Source organism: Nylanderia fulva, unplaced genomic scaffold (assembly GCF_048542155.1).
Source record: "Nylanderia fulva isolate GAGA-0341 unplaced genomic scaffold, ASM4854215v1 Scaffold4, whole genome shotgun sequence".
Lineage (NCBI taxonomy): Eukaryota > Metazoa > Arthropoda > Insecta > Hymenoptera > Formicidae > Nylanderia > Nylanderia fulva.
Window position 1 is genome coordinate 1118199 of NW_028190476.1, and position 21860 is coordinate 1140058.

A 21860-nucleotide genomic window follows, 5' to 3' on the forward strand; every position below is an offset into this window, starting at 1 on the left:
GCAGGTCTGTAGGTAACTTCCAGTCGTATTTACGAGCGCCTTTTAAGAAGCTAGAATTCGCGTCGCAAGTGCTCGCGTATCGAAGAAACCTTGCTACACCGGCATATTTTTACAACACCGTCGTTACTGTTGATCGAGAGGGAGAGGGATTGTCGTAGGAATAAACACGCGAAGGGGCGTCGGGTTTCGACACGAAAGCTCCGTGAACGAGCGCGTTTTCAGGCCTTATCGCAAACGTAGGGCCCTGGTAGAGCTTAAACCTCACGAGGGAAAGATCTAATCTGACCGGCGGTTTTTCCTTGGGCTCTCGCCGCTGCTCGTTCTCGTACACCCGCAAGAACCGTCGTCACCGTCCCACCCTGGAAAATCACCCCGCCTCACTTCGCACCCTCTACCTAACACCGGGGATCGCGGTCGACCGTTTACTGCCGTCTGGCGGTCGACACGATGACGACGATCTCGCACGCCACCCGCGAGAGAGCGAACACGCTCGCACGCTCTAAATGCGAAGGACGCGTATATGTATGTGTTTTCCGGATACTCCAACAGCGTCGCGTTGGGTTGCGCGGTCGATCATTTATTCATATGTAATCTATAGGGTAGGTAGCGAAGTGCAGTTTGCCGCGCGCGACAACCCGTCGGGATCGAACGACTCGAGGGAGCGGAGCGCTAATCCCCGTTAATTGCGTTTTGCGATAAGGCAAACTTGAGATTTCCATTAATACTTATGGACAGAAATTTCATTCTGAAGAATTCTGATGAATTTTATATTGTACTTATCTATAGAGGGAGATTGAAATGAAAATTAACCCCCGAGTTTTAATTTGTACCAACAGCACCCTGGCTTAAACGTTTCATAGATTCTATTCTTATAAAAATATACGAGGGATATGAGATTCTTATACTGTGTGACGCAATAGTTTTAATAGAAATTTGTGCTAATAGAAATTGCAAATAGTCGACAAGTTTATTAACTGATTGGAGACAGAAAGATATATATTTAAAAATATGTATGCAAAAATATCGATGCGTTTGACGAATTTATATTCTCAGTTGTATTATTTATCATTTTTATTTTACGTATAAAATTGCTAAAATTTTAGTTTATTCCATTGCCTCCAATTATTATTTTATGTGTTATATCAATTATAGTAGGTAAGTGGATTATTTGTAATTACGTTTGAAAATTTCTGACCTATTTTATTCTATAAATGAGAATATGAAAATAAGTTTTTTAATTTATTTATTACATCATCTCTCAATCCAAATTTAATTTTCTATTAGCAATTTATTTTTGAAAACTAATCTATCAATCATGATTAAAAATTGAAGATTCCATATTTAGAATATAAGAAAATGAATTGTAATTTTTATATCAAAATGTATTGGAAAATTGAATGAGATGCAAAGTTAGATTCCTCGAAATTGAAATACATCGATATATAGTACATCGATAATAAGTTTTTTAATTTATTTATTACATCATCTCTCTCATTCCAAATTTAATTTTCTATTAGCAATTTATTTTTGAAAACTAATCTATCAATCATGATTATGTAATTTTTAATTGTAATTTTTATATCAAAATGTATTGGAAAATTGAATGAGATGCAAAGTTGGATTCCTCGAAATCGAAATACATCGATATGATGCTGTGACTCGTCGTGTTATCCCATGGACATTGTAGTGACACGTATGCATCGCGAATGCATAATTGCACATAGAGAGCATTTAATGCAACGCTTCGCCGGAATAATCTTTCGACCGCGTCTTCGTCGAATGTATATCGACGATATGTATACGTTGTGCAACCACTCGGTTCACGTACGCGATTCTACGTGATCGCGCCGAGGCGCCGACTAGCATAGCATTATGGCAGTTGTAACTCATCGCGGGTCGCCGCCACGTTTGCGGAAAAATAGTGGTGGCGGTGGGAAAAATACGCCGCATGCATTTCCGAGCGGGCTCAATCGCTCGGAAAACTTCTATTTTACCGCACTTCCGATTTATCGCGGGCACGTCGCGAGCTTTAGCGCGCTTTCCGTCGTACGGTGTGTCCTAACGATATTACGAGTATATGCCGTCATTGCGATTTTATTTCGCAAATAAATGAAAAAGGGATTAAAATAGATAAATTACATTATTTTTTGGGACGTTGGAATATTTCTGTTTAAAAAATAGCCGGAAATATTTTTCTCAAATGCTATACTCAAGATAGGTACTACGGTGAAAATAAATTATTGAATTCAAATAAATATTTATTTCGATACTGCCTTATAAATCATTTATTTATAACTAATAATATTGAAAAAGGTAAAAATCTTCTTTTGACCGTACTGGCAAATATTATTTATTCAATCACAACGTTTCGACCCTTCTTTGAGTCCTTATCAAGTGATTTGTAAAATTAAAAATTAAATTATAATTCTAAGATGTCAAGAACGAACATAGTGTCGGTTTGACAACACGTCAAGACTCTTAGACGAGTTATTGGAGACTGATAATAAAAAAATAAAGCCACTTATGATATTGTTACATGCAATATAACACGTAGCAATGCGCGACACAAGAGCTTTATAATTGCTTTGTTGAATAATTTCATTCTATAAACTATAAACGATAAGATTTTATGTGAAATAAAAGTAAATAACTTTTGTTAAGTATGTACAAAAAGAACAAAAATTAAGAAAAATCATTTTTAGTAATAATAATTATAAGGGTAATAATATTGATTTGAAAAGCCTTTTCAAAACAGATAAATATTTATTTGTTTCAAATAAATGATTTTGTAAGACCAGTATTGAAATAAGTATGTATTTATATTAATTTAATTATAATTTCTTTCTCAGTGCAGTCACATTGCATGCAAACAGATGATATCATAACATAATATAATTTGATGTATGATTTTTACAATTTAAATAGATGTTATAATATAATTTTTAATCTCTTTATTGAAGATAAAACAAACTTATACTAATTATTTCTTTTAATAACAAACATTTCATAATTTTCATAAAGTATTCAAGCACGCTACACATATTTTGATTAAATGATGCTTTAAGATCTTAGAAATAAGAAAAAAAAGGTTTTATAACGGAAACAAATTCCTAAGTGTCATTTTTGGAAGTTACATAAAACTTTAAACGCGTTTTTCTCGAAATCACTTTTTTCAAACTGGGCGACCTCATAACTCCCACAAATCTTGACCGATTTACTTCAAATTTAAACTGTAGCTTCTAAGATACATTTGTCAGCGAACTACGTACGGATTTTACGTTCCGTTGTAAACTTTTTTTTTTACAAACAATTTTGTGCAAAATTTTTCGTCAAAAAATGAAACTTTTTCTTCAAACTTGTGTCATTTTTACAAAAACAATTATTTTTTAATTTCCGTACGTAGTTCGCTAGCTAATGATATAAAGAATTAAAAAAAATTTGGTTTTTTGTTCTACAGCAAAAATTGGAGCAGCTAGTAGGTCGCCCGTAAGGCACTGTCCGAAACGAGTGGTCATCGTTGCAGAGCTCTGTCACCGCCATTTTGTAAAAATGTAATTATTCGTAATAAGGAATAACTATTAGTAAGGGAATGTTGTCGACTATTACAATTTATAGTGATTACATGCACATGCATAAGGAAATTTGATCAAAGGATGTTTGAGGATATTTGTCAATAATTGTTTCGAATCTGCTGTGCAAATATTGTACATTGATAGAAATGCGAATAGTAAGCCACTTATGATATCGTTACATGCAATATAACACGTAGCAATGCGCGACACAAGAGCTTTATAATTGCTTTGTTGAATAATTTCATTCTACAAACTATAAACGCGATAAGATTTTATATGAAATAAAAGTAAATAACTTTTGTCAAGTATGTACAAAAAGAACAAAAATTGAGAAAAATCATTTTTAGAAATAATAATTATGATCACTGTGTCTTCTAGCTTAAATTAAAAATAGATTAAAGTAATTTATATATTTTCACGTAGCTAATATATATTATTTATATCTCACAACAATAATAAAAAAAATAGCTCATTTAGTATTACAGTATTAAAATCTAAAAGCAATAATAATACGTTAAATAAATTTGTCAAAGACTGATTTTAATAAAATTTAAAGTAAAGAAATTCAAATTTGTCCCTTAATACATAAAAAAAAGACGTACAGTAAAAAGATTGAACAAACTCACTCTGCTCTTCAATCCACAACTTCGTTCTCCAACCAATCACGTTGCGTACCTAATCGAGTCAGCTGCTGTTTTTATTTAAACACAACCGGCATATTTAGCGGGCATATTGACACGAGAGGAGAGAGAGAGAGAAAAGAAACAGAGAGAGAGAGAGACTCGTTTCGGTAATCACATTACATAAATGCACATGCACACGCGAATAGCGAAGGTACGAAGGATGCGTACGTAAAGAGCCGGCTCGAGTGCTCGATAAATCGCGTTCAAACGCTGGTGATATTTGCGTCCCGTTTACCTCCCGAGAGTTTACTCAGAAATCATTGACGCGAACGAAGCGCAATTCCTGCAGACGAGGCCCGTAATAAGGATGTAAACGATGAACCGACAACTTGACGTCGCGTCGAGCCTTTCCGCGATTTTACGAATATGCATGCTACGCCAATAAAAAGCATATAAAAGAATTTTGCTTGCATCGCAATTTTATATAAGAAATTGCTTTTTTAGAATAATTTTTTAAACATACCGTCTTTACTGATCAAATAATAATAATTTAAATAAATAGAAAATCGAAGCTTAGCAATTAAAACGGCAAACTAGGAAAATAACTTCAAAAATATAAATAAATATAAGAATATTTTCTGTAATATTCAAAATAATTTCAGGTAAATAATTTAATTTCAAGCTTCTTTTTTTCTTTTTTAAAGAAAAATATTTAATTAAGAGTTTTAACAAGGCTCTGTAATATAAATATAAATTTAACGTATATAAGACAGGCAATAAGAGCCAAATCGCGGATGACAGTGCGTCATTTCAACGAAACTAAATTTTTAAATCTTGGCCGTGACCAAGTAAAATTTGGTGCCTTGTGCACAGGTATTTAATTCTAACGAAAAAAAAAAAATTAGTTTCGTTGGGATAACGCACTGTCATCCGCGATTTGGCTCTTATTGCCTGTCTTATATACGTTAAATTTATAAAAATATTTAACTTCAAAAGCTAATGCACAATTTTTCGCTAGAATAATTCGCATTGTATTTAATACAATAACTTGCGTTAAATTTGAAGATTAAACCATGCACGCTAAAGGATTCACTTTAAAACGTTATACGTTCGAAAATCGCATGAGTGTAATATCGAGAGTCGTCCGAGAGATTGATAACAGACTCGATTTCCAACTGCATCTGAACGAAAAAAAGTCATTTCATGAATTTGATACCCTTCGAGACCAACAAACGCTCGTTTCGTAACATGGTATTTCATACCTAGTGTATATACAGCAAAGAACTTGATGAGCCGCGGATATTTGTATCGCGCGAATGCATTTGAGAGATTTCAGATAAATCGCTTTACACTATATTATACGCATGCATTTGTTCAAATGTACCTCATTATTCAATTTATATGCTTGACAACATATAGGTACTGTGAATTTCTAACTTATATTGTTTTTCATTAATTATATTAAACGCTACTACACGTTACAAGTTTATAATAATAGTCTTCCGAGTTATGTCAAGAACACATGGTTAGAGAATTTATAAATAGTAAGATTAAAATATAATCATATGGTTTATAGTTACATTATCTCATTATGTAATTTTCTACATTATGTGCATTTTCTAAAATGATACTTTAATTGAGAACAATATACTAATTAAATGCTCTTTAATTCAAATAAAGTATTACACATATAAAAGGCTAATAAGAGCAGAAGTAATATTACGGCTATAAAAACTAATTTATTACATTTAATCAATATATACTGATAGAAACAATAAAGTTTAAATTAATATAAAATTATAAAAATAAACTCGAAAGTTAAAACAAATGAAAAAGCGAACGTTTTGATCCAATTTTTCGCATTTTCTTCAGCGCAGTACACGAAGCAAATTAAAATCACAAAAGTCTAAAGTTCATGTTTAACGTATAAAAGTATAATAAACATATTTAAATGCGGTTACATCAATAAACGAAATAAAACGTCGTAAGATTAACAGTAAGATGATTCTCACTAATCCATCACATTTACGTAACTGTGGGAAAACGCTCCTCTTTAGTTTTCTTACTACGAGATTGGCAGGTGTTAAAATATAAAACATTAATCGCATCATATATTTATAATGTGACAGTATTTTAATTGTAACAGTAACAAAAGTAACGCTAATGTAATCCTCATGTCAGTAGAACGGCTCAGAGGATACTCTGAAGAAGATCCGAAAAATTGGATCGAAACGTTTACTTTTTCATTTAACTTTTAACTTTCGAGTTTATTTTTATAATTTTATATTAATTTAAACTTTATTGTTTCTATCAGTATATATTGTGTAAATGTAATAAATTAGTTTTTATAACCGTAATATTACTTCTGCTCTTATTAACCTTTTATATGTGTAATACTTTATTTATGTAATTGAGAATTATATATTTCAGAAATTTAAAAAACTTTATAAAATGTTTCCCTACTAGAATTATATATGATAAATCACTCTTTAGAATTTATATATCAATTAATGAACCATAATATTGTCCATGTATTATTTCCTACGTATCGTGAAAGAGGATAATAACACTAAAAAATACTGTTCGACGCACAGTGATGCTTTGCAAGAGGAAATATAATTTCATGAAAAAACGTAACGTTTTATGAGCGGATAGTTAGAACCGATGATCGATGAGAGTAACGGACGAGCGCCTTATTTTCCTCCTTCTTCGCCATTTGCCCTTCCTTCCCTGTTTCCTGCTTCTTTGCCGCAACACCATTGCCGGAAGTTGCCTTTGCCCAGCCAACTCGACCAGGAAACTTTTGTCTTGCAGCAACCGGGGCTTTGCCGATATTGGTTTCTCGAACGTTATTTACCCTTCCCTCTGACCCCGGTCTCTCGTAACCCCTCTGTAACTTACATCAAGCGTTGCTGCTGCTTCATAATAAGGGTTCGACGCCCCGTCGACTGATTCCACTAAATTCCAATGATCGTAATGCTAGATCGCTTCTGACTCGTCTAAGTATGCTTGTCCTCACTTTTACTGAATCTATTGATCTTCGGGAATATTATAATATTATTATATTATTAAATCAGAGAGCGCGATATACAATAATATATTTATTATTTTATTATACAAATTAAATTAAAAATTATACATGCTATTATTATTTCCTTGCCCTTTTGCAATGTTATATTTGTTGAGAATTCTAAGAAAGTGGAGAAACTTGTCAAATTATCTTTTAAAAAACTCGTCTAAGTATGCTTGTCCTCACCTTTACTGAATCTATTGATCTTCGGGAATGTTATAATATTATTATATTATTAAATCAGAGAGCGCGATATACAATAATATATTTGTTATTTTATTATACAAATTAAATTAAAAATTATACATGCTATTATTATTTCGTTGCCCTTTCGCAATGTTATATTTGTTGAGAATTCTAAGAAAGTAGAGAAACTTGTCAGATTATCTTTTAAAAAACTCGTCTAAGTATGCTTGTCCCCACCTTTACTGAATCTATTGATCTTCGGGAATGTTATAATATTATTATATTATTAAATCAGAGAGCGCGATATACAATAATATATTTATTATTTTATTATACAAATTAAATTAAAAATTATGCATGGTATTATTATTTCCTTGCCCTTTCGCAATGTTATATTTGTTGAGAATTCTAAGAAAGTAGAGAAACTTGTCAAATTATCTTTTAAAAAACTCATCTAAGTATGCTTGTCCTCACTTTTACTGAATCTATTGATCTTCGGGAATGTTATAATATTATTATATTATTAAATCAGAGAGCGCGATATACAATAATATATTTATTATTTTATTATACAAATTAAATTAAAAATTATACATGCTATTATTATTTCCTTGCCCTTTCGCAATGTTATATTTGTTGAGAATTCTAAGAAAGTAGAGAAACTTGTCAAATTATCTTATAAAAAACCTTTTAGATATTAATATATTAATTAGGAAATAAGTTTGTCCACAATGGTCTGTTTGAGAAATATTTTAAATCAAGACATACCTCGAAAAATATGTTAAACATTTTAAATCAAAACATAATATTAAAATAGTCATGCATTATTATGATATACTTGAAATTTCGGAGAAAGATTTCAAACAGTCTCTAAAAATTAATATGGATATTGACGTTTCGTATTTATTTAATTACTTTTATATTTTAAACAATTCAATGCCAAGCTTATTTAATTTATTTTATTTCAGCTAGCATGCGATTATCTTGTTTATTTTCTCTCAAGCAGGATGCAATCTCTCGTCATCGCTTAATTTATCTTAGTTTCATTCAACTGCGATTACATTTATCTAATCTATTTTATCTTAATTGGATTTTGATTAGATTTACTAGTTTTATTTTGATTTAATTAAGACGACCTCGCGATTCGCATAATTTATATTATTTTAAAACACAAAAATAATTTAATTAAAATATATCTAAATTTATATTTTAATTATATAATTTTATTATTAAAATTAATTAAATAATTATCTATTACTTAAACATTTTGTAATATTTTGTATAGTTTTATTAAACTTATCATTTCAATTATTAATTATTTTTAGTTATAGCTTTAACAAAGTCTTTTTGAAAAATTTAAAATATTAAAATGTAAAAGTATTAAAAATTCCTATAGCTAAAACGCTTTCAATTAAAACTTTCTTGTATTCATTATTAAAATAATATAAGATATATTTTTTAACTTATTATATATATTATAAATGGAATTCTTTTCTATTTATAATAAAATTTATAAAACTAGGAGATATATGCTTTCTGCTGTAGCACGTTTGCATAATCAAACTTTATGTTTCTGTTACACTAAGAATTTCAGGATATAAGTCAATTTGATAACAAAACTAGAAGGTATGAAACACCGTGTAAATTTTCGAGATACGCTGATGAAAATTTCCGTGCTGTCGATTTTAACAAGCATCGAGCTTTTCGTCTGACTGATCAACAAGGTCAAGCCAATTCTATCCTTTTATTTTTATCCGAGCTCTGTACCAAAGATGCGTCTCTCAAACGTTTTCTATAACGTGATCCTCATTGGATTATTACTGCTCTTAATCGGATCACGTAAATTGCTTGATCCGGATCGAAAGAAATGGCTAATTAATTGCTACTCTCCAACAATATTGCATAATTGTCGGGAACGTCGCGGATTAAACGGGCGTTTGATTTATTCCCCGGTTTCGTTGTCCCTTTTCGACAAATCCGCCACTGCATTCCGAATCCACCACAATTAATCTCTACTCGACGTGTGAATCCCGCAGTCGCATTTCATTAAGCGTTTTCTCCGGACGAAAGTCGTTATGCATTTCGATTCGCCTTGCTAACGTTTGCACGACTATCGATTCGCGCAAATTTGATTCCTGGGATAACAAACCATGTTAGCTTGTGTAAAGTGCATGTCAGTATTTAGCGCATTTTGCTTCATGCAAAAGACTCATCGTTTCTTCATAAAGAACAAAGATATTAATAGAATTGTTTCTCAAAATAACTAAGGATTTAGTTTTCAAAACTTGATTTACGTCAAAATAACACTGAAAAAAGTATATATATATATAAATATATATATATATAAAATGCGTTAATTATATTTTTAAAGATCATTAGTCTTTAATATAAAATACAATTAATATTATATATGAATAAATAAATATAATTAAAGAGATAATATTATATGAATAAGGAAAGAGAAAAGTGTACTATAGCTTTACAAAAATGATGTTTATATATCTATATATTTATGTGCAATTCTTTCTACACAAATTTTTTGATCTACATTAAATTCTTTGATCATCATCCTTAAAAAAATACTCTAGAATATAGAGCCGTGTTTCTCTGTGCGAATTTATCTTCGCTGTTTTCTCATATTCCACGACGGAAGCAACGAACCCCGAAGGCGGCAGGAAGCATCATGCCGCCTCGAAGTAGATGTGCTTGCAGGAGGCGAGTTCGACGAGCGGGGTTATGTTGAAATAAACGAGGGAGAGAGAGAGAAAGGGAGAAAGAGGGTAAACACTCCAGCGTGAAAAAGCTGTGACGAGTAGACGCGAGGAGGACGACGCGAAAGAGCTTATACGATCCGAGTGTTGAACCGGAGTGTTGGAGCTTTTCTTCTTGATGACGTTGGAATTCCGGAGCGGTCTCGTGAACACGGCTACTCCGTCGCGACTCCGCTGGACGACTCTGCTGGCGCGCATATGAAACGTCATTCCACGTGATTAACGGCCGTGAAATTAATTTTGCGTCCCGCGACGCCAAACATGCTTTAAGCGCCGTCATTCGAGAAGAATGCGCCAACTATTTTGAACCAGTACAGCATGGTCGATTACACGACGGACGACGAAATAAAGCATCTTTTGTGTAAACAAAGATCGTTAATTATGTTTCAAATTAAAGATTGTGATAAAAACTATAATTTGATACTGCCGATTATTCGATATATTAATTTCTTTTTTTTTTTTTTGCAAATATATCAACCCGATGATAGTGTTTCGCTATCAAGGAGTAAAATTAATTATAACGAAGATAAAATTAATTATGTTTCAAATTAAAGATTGTGATAAAAACTATAATTTGATACTGCCGATTATTCGATATATTAATTTCTTTTTTTTTTTTTTTGCAAATATATCAACCCGATGATAGTGTTTCGCTATCAAGGAGTAAAATTAATTATAACGAAGATAAAATTAATTATGTTTCAAATTAAAGATTGTGATAAAAACTATAATTTGATACTGCCGATTATTCGATATATTAATTTCTTTTTTTTTTTTTTTTTTGCAAATATATCAACCCGATGATAGTGTTTCGCTATCAAGGAGTAAAATTAATTATAACGAAGATAAAATCGCGACGCTGCGCTGGCTTAGAGCTACGATGAAATTTTATGCAAAAGCGGTATTATCGGAACAGTTAAAAATTTTGCAATTGCCGAGCGAACGACCAGAAACGTCGACTTGAAGGCACTTTGAATTTGTTCGAAGGCAAGCTCGTTACGGCGCGACTCGGCATAAAGTAGGTCGCTTGAAAATAGCTGCGACGTTAAAACTGGTTCAGCGTGCGATTTAACATCAATGGAGATATTCATCCCTGGCTCTTTTGCATTGGCACTTTGCTTTTCATCCTAGGATCTATACATGTGCTTTGTGTGACCGAAATAATATACAACTCAATATTTAAAAAAGCTATTTGCAAAGTTATTTATATTTAAACAATATGTATAATGTATAAAACACGAACATATAAAATTAGAAATTGCTATTTTAAATAATAATATTTCAAAATTGTACTTTATTTGCATTTAAATATTGTTGAATTATTCTTTAGTATTTGTTGATTAATAATTTTTTGTGCTATTAATTGATTAAATAAACATTATCTATTAGTATACATTTATCTATATTAATTAATTAAAATAATATATTAAATAATCTATGCTAATATAATTATCACAAAGTTGTCTGTAGCTTGATAAATGCATATTTCATAAATTAGAATGCAGAATATATTTTCAGCCACAAAATCAATATATCTAATAAATAAGCATTATTCTTGTCAGCTTACATTAAAATATCTGCATTGAGAACATGATTTATGATATTTAACAACTTATTTATTTGATAAATTTTGTTTTAAGATATAAGATAAATTTCGGTTTAAGTCTTTGAATTTAGAATTGTCAAAATATCTATTAAAATTATTTATTATTAAAGTTCTATACGTCTATTTTATAACAAAAATAATTTTATATAAAAAAATTCCAGAATTGAAATAGAAAGTGATAGTCTAATAACAAAAAACTAAATATTATTTAAAATTAATTGTAAATTAATTGAAAAAAAATAATTTTTATATAAATTAAAACAATAATACCAACGGCTGTAAATCAATCAAATTAAGAAGAAAATAAGGGGGCTAAGAGCCAACACAAGGTGATGTGCGAAAGATCCATGAATTTATTAAAATTGATTGAACGTTTTAGGCTACATTGGGCCATCTGCAGCAATAAATTACGCTGTAAAGAATAATTTATTAATAAGAACTTTATATAAAAAGCAAAATACTAGGATCTATCGGATTATAAGTAAATTATTGTTTACAGCGTAATTTATTGCTGAAGATGGCCTCATGTAGGCCGAAATGTCAAATCAATTTTAATAAATTCTTTCGCACGTTGTGTTGGTTCTTAGCTCCTTTTTTCTCCTTAATTTTTATGTAATATTATTTACAGAGTGTTTTTTAATAAATAATTAGAAACATATGTAGCATACATTTTTAAGAATGCAATATTGAAATATTAGTAAATAAAACGTTGCCAATAAATCGTTAACTCTTGTCGATTATGTAACTTTTCTTTAAATCAAATTAATCTTCAAAGAGAAAACGTGTCAAGATGCAAACGCTTCATGAATTTCTTCCCCTTTTTAATCTCGCAGTTTGATATTTTATTTTCTCGAGAAAGTTTCTTTTATATAAACGAACTCTCTTTGGCACCTTCTATATCGTTTGCCTTAACGCATTTCGGCAGATGTAAAAAGCGCTCCCTTTGACGTTTGAAACGCAAAGCAAAGGAAGACGGTTGATGCAAAGAACTTCTTAGTAAAGCGCATCACGATGTACACGATATACAAAAATTTTTTTATATATACATTTTTTTAAATATAAGGAATAAAATCATAAAATTGATTAGTCTTTCTAATGTTAAAATTATAAGTATAAGTAAATAAAAATTATAAAAACTAAAAATATAGAAACGCAATTAAGCTCGTGTACAAAACGCAAAGGAAACATACATAATAAGGCCAGAAAACGAGTACCAAATTAATTATAAAAACATAAAATCTATACAATTTAATCGTTAATTCATCTAATTATAAGGTCATACAATCATCTGAATAAATTAATTAAATAAAATAAAATAAATAAATAAAATAAATTTATTTTATTTTGAGAATACTTATTAAGTCAGCTCTTTTAATTTTTAAAACCACAAGATTGGTCGAGAGGAATCAAGTGGAGATTGTTATTTTATTTTATTTAGTTAATTTATTCAGATGATTGTATGACCTTATAATTAGATGAATTAACGATTAAATTGTATAGATTTTATGTTTTTATAATTAATTTGGTGCTCGTTTTCTGGCCTTATTATGTGTTTCCTTTGCATTAAAATCATACCTTTCAATAATTAAAAATATAAAAAACCTGCAATAGATAGATTATAAATAAATTAGAAATATCTGGGGTCAAAAGATTTTCAGGTCACTTACTTTGAAAAATGAATTGCATGTAAAAGCTAAATTTTAAAGGAACACAAATAAAATCTTGTTAAAAGATTAGATTATCTCTTACTCTTTGATAAGAAAGAAGAAGAATCAATAGCGAATAGATTATAGCTTACTCTTTGATAAAAGGAAGAATCGGATGCACACATTTTTGATATAAAATTGTTCTATTAAAATTCTATTAAAGTTCTATATTTTATATTATAAAAACTGTTTTTTTTTTTACAGAGTAAAATCTTTGTAAATAAATTTAAAATGAAATAAAAATAATATTTTTTAATATAAAATATTTCAACTAATTTAGATCATAATTTTTTCAAGATTTAAATTAATTAAAAACAAATGTAAAAATGTTTTCTTTTTATGTGTAAAGAGTGAAATAGAAATTGTATAAATTATTCTTTGGAACACTACGTGTGGATCGATATTACACACAGAATAAAACATGCTACCAACGTCGAGAATCCATCTGGTTCGTGTCGAGAGGAGTATTCTGCGGTGCGATTCACAAATCCGGCGTGCTAAGAATCGATGAATTATGCAGCGTATCGAACGATAAATCTTGGGATTAGCCCGGTTTGATCGGATTAAACGTATTTCGTTATTTATATCCCACGTCTAGATATAGTCAATGTTTCGGACAAGCGGCACTTCCACAGGGAAATGAACAATTTCCATCGTGGAGTGTCTACATCTATATGAAACCGTAGGCAGCGACAGTCTGGAAATCAATACAAAGATATCAATATACGTCACATTACATATTAATCGAATTATTTCAAATTATCTCTTGATTTTTCATCAATTCAATGCGCTAATAATCGATCAGAAATTTGTCACTCACAATAACATGACACTTGATTGCTCGCGTATTTTATAAAATTTTTAATGAAAATCACAAATTAAATGACAATTTAATTACATTAAATCGAGACCCTTTGGAATAAGCTATATATACCAGAAATTAATATTTTATATATGATCCACAAATTGTAAATTTTCATTGAATGATGAATGACGCTTTGTTCTATATTATAACACAAATAACACAAATCAATGCTGCTATCACGACAAAATGCATAAATTTGACGAATTTAACAACTGATTATTAATACAATCAATTTGTTAGTTACAATCTTTTTGTCTCCGTAATAAAATTTCGCATAATATTTGCACACTAAATAATAATTAGAAGACAATGTAAAATATTCTTAAAGAGATTAAATTTTATAATCCAAGAATTTATGTATTAAGTAATTATTGTAGAATTCATACGCGATTATACCTATACCGATTGATATTGAAGTTACTTTTCTCATATGTTAAATGTCATTACATTTTCCGTGACAGGGTACAATTCTATTCTGGATTATGATGGATTATCTAAATGCCTAACTTCCGTCAAAATTGCTATCAATTCTTGGGACAAAGTTTTCCAGTTAACGCAAATTAAACGTTCTACCGCAAGTTTTGCGGAGAGAATTGTTTCGCCCTCGATTGGTCCGAACGTTTATGAAACGCCGATAAACGAGCGATAAATTGGAGCTCGCCTAAGCGATCATCTTTCATCATTAAGCACGTAGAACGCCGCGCCACCGCGGCGAAGTATCGTGGGGAATGTAAGACGATTCCCTCGCGGAAGCTTATTTCGGGATGTCACGGATGAGAAGGAATGCAAACGAACCGACTGCAATTATGCATTTACGTGACTCCCGTCGCTACTGATTACTTCGCGAAAATTCAGCGCCTCTGAAAAAGAAGCCGGCTACGCTTCGCGAGCTCATAATCGCCCACGAGAAAATTAATTCCACGATCGTTAAGCGGGGCAATCGATGAAGCAGATCACGTTTCGTCAATAAATCTTTCCTGATAGACACTTTGCAGAAAACGTTTACATAATATGATAGCCTATAAGTAAAAAGTATTGTTTCTTGAAAACTTAACCGACACGTGGTGAATAATTAACATGAACAATCATATTTTACATTCATAATTAAATATATTCAATATTTCATAATTATATATTCAAAATTATCATTTAAATTATTTCTGTAAGTAACGCACTTCTCTCACTATAACACATCAATTAAATGTATTACTTATTTATATTTATTTTTTTTATATTAATTTTGTTAATAATGACGACACACTACATTCTACTTACAATTAGAAAAATACACAGAAAGAATTTTCTTTTAGAATTTATCTTGAAAATCCTGGTAATCTGATTAATATTTTAATAATAATGAGATTAATATTTTTATCACAATAAAAAATATTATTTATCACAAAAATATATAAAATATGTTCGATTAATTTTATTGTGTACATAACATACTATGTGTAAAATTCTTTAAAATAAAATTTTTTCAATGGCATATTGTCCCACGATTATCATGATTTTCAGGATAAATTTTAAGAGAAAACACTCTCCGTGCAGAAAATGATAAATATATAATATTTGATACATTTCCGTATTGCGTGCGATTGCAGATGGAAATAAAGAATTATTTCAAGCAAAACACATTAAATGCCAACGATAAAATATGGATATAAATAAATATAGATTTTAAATAGCGAATATGCGAGAATAATTAGATTTGTGCGTAACGGAATAAAAATTACTCTCAGCTATGTTTCAACTCAGTTTTGTATTAACACACATTAAACATCTTGTATACATATACATATAACATAATCATATACGTATACAAGATGTTTATTAAATAGAGTAATTTCTCTTAGCATATAAATTAATCGTGCAATCGTGCAATAATGTACTATATATACAAATAACTCTAAAACTGTACATACATTATCATAATACAGATCAAACATACGAGATCATGATTGATAATAATAAGAGAAAGAAGAATTTATCATAAAACTATCTTATGTAACGTTATAAAACTTCGAAAACCACAATCGATAATTGATGACTGTAACAAAATAGTAAGTTAATCAAATACTACAGTTAACATTTATATGTATTCATAAATAGTGGCAAATGATATAGTTCAGGGTCATTTAGTATAAACCTGCGAATGGAGCGGATCGGGTTGATCGTCTTTCATCATTAATGTTCTCTATGGTCACGTAGACGTAGACGATGCCTTGCGAGAAATTCCACAAGGGGTACAAACGACTTCCACTCTGCCTGAACTTACGCTATCGCTCTAGCGAGCGAGGAGCGTAGATAATCTTCGATCGAGCGCGCGACCTCAATCGAAGTTCATCCGAGTACGAGGCTGGAGTGCTCACACGGACACAAATAATGCGATCAATTACGCGGTAACTTCCCTCGTTATTTTATACAACGACGCAGCGCAACTGCGGACTTCGACTAAATTCGAGAAAGTCGCGAGCTACGCTCTGGACTCATATTAACAAAAAAAAAACTCTCCATGGAGAGAATTTAAATATTAGTTATTTTGCATAAAAAGTTATTCAGAAAATTATTCAAAGTTATTTAGACGTATAAAAATATATTAAAAATCTATATACTGTGTGTGTGCGTATACCCTGTTTATTAAAAATTTTAAAATTATATACTATAAACTCTGTTTTGATTAAAATCTATATTATCAACACATAATAAAATAAACATCTTGTATTAAACACATATATAGTTTTTTTTAAATTTAGGTGAATCAATATCATGACCAGAAATGGAACAAATTTGATATGCTTTTGATTGCGGTAACATTTTTATTAATTACATTTTGATAGAAGTTGAAGACACGCAAGTTACGATTCGCTGGGTTAATCACTAAATTCATAATACGACGAACTTGAGTTGGCTACGCATTGTTAAATTAATAACCCGTTGTAACCGAATTAATGATCCGTTCATCCGCGAACAGGAATCATAGTATCCAGTAGCTGCGGTTAGCGGAACGTGGCCAGGGCATACCTACAGTTATTGGTTTCCGTCCAATTATTGGAGCCTATCTGCTCTCTACTGTCAATGTATTCTAGTCAAATATTATATTATATGGCATAAAAAATTAATATTTTCAAAGATAAAGATCACAGATTAGTACAAATAGAAAGCAAATCTTAAGACTGTTACATAACGTCTCTTACTTTTAAAGTAGTCTTTAATTTTTAATCGAATTTAGAATACTCTTTTCCTATTTTCCTTTTTTGTCTTTTTGTTGACAAAATTAACTCTTAATGGAAATATATGTATATGTGTTTTTGTTTTTATACCAATATATATCGCACACAACAATTAGTTCCGCGGAAATATTAATGCGCTCTTATGATGATTAACTATAGCACCCGAGCACCATTATAATTAAATTGAAACTTATTTTCCAGTCTCTCTGTTGCCAATAGTGCCGGAATATTATTTCATTGTTTCCCTAATAATTGGCGTTGTGTGCGAATTGCATAAAAGCAGATTTTCGCGCTCGTGACCCGGTTATATCCCATCTCATTAAAAATCAAAATTTACCTGCGCTGACCTTAATCGATGAACGCTATTGATAATCACAATACGTATAATATACATATGTAGTTTCTCAATTTTTCTTTTACATTCCCTTCTATTTACAGATAAAACAATTTTTAGCCACTTTATCATCTGTCTATAATTATGTTAATAATTATAAAGATAATTATATTAATTTTATTAATAAAATAATGATTTTCTTTTTATACCATTTTTTCTATAGATTAAAAATATCTAAAAGACACAAAGCTTTCATAAATTCATTATACACATGTGTCACTTATATATACATCCTTCGACATTTCATATCATTGCCGAGAAATTGTCTTACTACGCGTAGTATAATAAATCTCTATTTTCAATTAAATATTAAAAATATAAAAGGGATAAAGATTTTTGTGGTATTAAGCAGATACGCGATATATTCCTGAGGAACTACTTACCGCTCCTTCCGGTCGGCGTCGGCGCGGATGTGGACCTGCCGGTGGGTTCCGGGATCGGGTAGGGTAGGTCGCAGCATTCCCGTTCGGGGAATTCGCTGGCGCGAGCGCAGCAGCAGGACAGCGCGACGAGCAGCATCGTCAGGGTCGTCAGTAGGGGTCGCGAGCGCGACGCGAGCGTCCCGACGACGCGCGGCGTCTCGCGCGCCGTTAGAAGATCGTCATGCTCCCCCGTCATCGGTCCTACCAATCGTGAACTGCGAGCGAATTCGCGCCGCGAGATCCTCCCTTCGCTCTTCCCGTTTCTCGCAGCATCCTGCGAGCTGCGGTACCACTCGATTATCCCCCAGGAATCGCCCCCGCGAGTCACCTCGATGGTCCCCGCGGCGCGATCGTCATCGTCATCACACATACACCCTCGAATCCTACACTCGCGGAAATCCAACTTCCGTCGGCGCGGCGGATGCGCGATCCGTCCGCGGAATCGATGGCGCAGCGAAGGAGCTTATCTTCGCTGTTAATGCTGTAATGACTGTTTCGAGATGTCACTTGAATATTTCAGGACCGTTCCTTATCTCTCTACTCGATTATTCAGATATGTAATTAGTCCTTTACCATGTAGTCTCTTGAGCAAATTAGCTAAATGCGGAATTAAATCATTCGAGATACTTCGGATGAACGTTTATTACGAAATTTTTCTCAGAGAGATTTTTCCTTCTTCTCTCGTAGATTTAAATTCAATCGATCGATCTTATAAGTAATTCTGATTTTTTTTAACGAAGTATTGATCAATCGAGATTTTTTGATGTACAAATATATAACACTTATAAATTATTCTCTTAATTCTGATGATATTTCTTCTAGTGTATCGTGATACGAATATAAAATGAAAAAATTGAAACTTTTCGTTAAAATTTCCATCGTACCCTCTTGGGTTCAAGATCTATTTAGATCATTCTTGTAGGGTATCACGATCTTTTGAATGAGAACGAAAATTATGTAGACCCACAGTGAAAAGTTCGACACATCGCTTGAGGAAAAATTGTATTATGTATATGAGAAAGCTCCCTTTCCTGCAGACTTAGAATTTATAAATTTTCCTCACGGTACTAACAATAAGAACCTTTTTCCAGCGAGGCGTTAAATATAGATTAAAGGATAAACACTTTGCAAAAATGTTCTCCGATGCTTTTCAATAAAACACTTGCAGTTCTGTGTAAATTTGTGATCTATCTCATTTGAAGCATCTCTCTTTGTATATCAAGTTTAAGACACTTCCAAAAAATATGGCACTACTCTCCACTACACTGGATCTCCTATTATCTTTTTCAAAAAATTCAGGATTTATAAATTCCTCAAATCCAAGAACAGCGAGGATTTTTTGAGCAACGCACGGCTTTGATTGGAAGATTATCGATATTGTAAAAAGACAAGCTTTTCTTGAAAAGCAAGAATCTCGATAGTAAGGTAACGAGAATCACGCGGTCTTCTCATTCCATCCTCATCTCGGCAGATCATAACACACGTGCACACACAAACACACACACCAACAATCTATCCATTAAATCTCGTCGATCTTCAGGAAGATTGAATTATCTGCGGCCCGTTGTTGTCGATGTTCTCTGCGTGATCTCATTGATCAGAGACTCACTTGATCGTCGTCACTTGCGAGAAGGCGATTAGTTCGACGATCCCCGATAACGAGTAACATTTTCGTACACGAGATCGATGTCTCCGAAAAAAATGTATCGACCGCCGAAGCAGCGTCGCGGATCTTCCTCCAAGTGGATTAGCGAATTTTCCCGCTTTCGGACGCGCGAAAACGCTTTGCTCGCGTGACTTTCGCAAGTTCGCAAAACGAATGTACTCCACCGAGGAATCCCACGAAAGGATCCCGTCCTCGTGTCGCGGCACTTCGCGGTCGCGCTTTCGCGTTTCGAAACCGAGAGCGCGGCGTCGTGGCGGCGTCCCGACGCCCAATGACGCTGAGGCCGCTTGCCGTACGAGCAAGAACCGCCGTGAGGACGTCCAACCCCCGCCAACCCTCTGTACCCTCCGGCTCGTCGACACGCGATAGCTCCTGCGCACGAACTCGCGCTGGTTCGCTCGTCCGTGTGTATACGGGGTGTTGCGGACTTATCTTACGTCACACAGCAGAAAATAAGCTACCTGCTGATCGTTCTATATTTTCTGCCATCGATAATATCCAAGAAATTGCAATATACGCGATTCAAATGTATTAAAAATTGCATATTTTGCTCTTACAACGTCTTATGAGTTTTGATTTAAAGAGGGAATTTTTATCATTTATCGTCTTTGAGTTGCATTCCAATTAGAGTTTCAATATAAAGAAAGTCATCTGCCCAGCCTAATCGTCAAAAATTTTTTATCGTCTTTTTGAGAATTGTGTTAAAATAATGCGAATAATGCAGAAACCAAAATAGTAAAAAGATCTTGCATAAGCTGCAAATAGATTTCAACTTAAGAAACAGATCTAATATGAATCGGTCATCGAGTTCGAAACTGAAAAAGATCTCCCTTGGAATTTTTCCCAAAAAAAAATCAACTCGTTAAGTCGAGCGACTTATGAAAAAATTGAAAAGAGAGACAATAGGAAAAATGGCAGACACCCCGTATAATACGTATGCAGGTGTGTGTGGCTGCGCGTTGCAGGTGTGCAGGTGGAGTGCCGCGACGGTGTCCCCACGCGGCGTCGTCGCGTCGAATCGAGCCGAGCAGTTCCGAGAGGGGCAAACTACCCCCGGCTAGCAGCAGCTAGGCTGCCGCGGCGCCGGTAGGCCGCGAAGCAAACGCGCGACCCTCGTTCGGCATCGTGTGCGCCGTTCCTGACCTCATTTCGCCCCGGCTTGTCGAGGTCGGTTACGCGGAAGTGCCCGCCGGCTCCCACTACAGTCGACGTAACTGAACTGGGGGTTGTTTAAATATAACGAGGTATTGATATATCCTTTACTCGCGCACGTTTTCGGCATCGAACACACCGCAAACACCGATGTCTGTTCGATACTCTTTCTGCGAACGGCATCTTCGATACCGCATGGTATTGACAATGTCGACGAGAAAAGCGGTCTCCAAAGCAATAAATCAATATAGACAAACATGAATAATTATTATAAGTATATATTTTAGTATTTATTAGAATTGACAGACTATTTCGATGCTGCTTTTTAAATTGCTGTAGGTATATATTGTTGTGAATCTGTTGTCTCAAAGTATTTAATATCAAATTTCACACAATAAGAATAAGGAACTGATTACCGTGTTATCTCTTTATATTGTGACAAAAAATGGATATGGAATTGTATTTAAATTTTTTTTTAATTTGTACATTATTTAAAATACTATATTATTACTCATGAACCTACGAGAAACTAAAATAAAGCTACATACAAAGTGATGCGAAACGGAATTAATAAATTTACTTGAAAAGGTCATT

General features: G+C 32.6%; 1 protein-coding gene across 3 annotated transcripts in view; it reads right to left on the reverse strand.

Annotated features, from left to right (window-relative positions):
• The window catches only part of Gfrl (Glial cell line-derived neurotrophic family receptor-like), a 305673-nt gene extending 284654 nt beyond the window's left edge, over positions 1 to 21019 (reverse strand). For 2 of the 3 annotated variants that reach the window (XM_085486049.1, XM_085486048.1), the window contains exon 1: positions 18410 to 21013. In XM_085486049.1, the coding sequence (XP_085342175.1) occupies positions 18410 to 18818 (409 nt within the window). In that variant the 5' untranslated portion in view covers positions 18819 to 21013. Of the gene's footprint in view, positions 1 to 18409 lie in introns of all 3 variants that reach the window. The other variant, XM_085486047.1, reaches the window with a different exon arrangement.
• Positions 21020 to 21860: the final 841 nt, after the last annotated feature.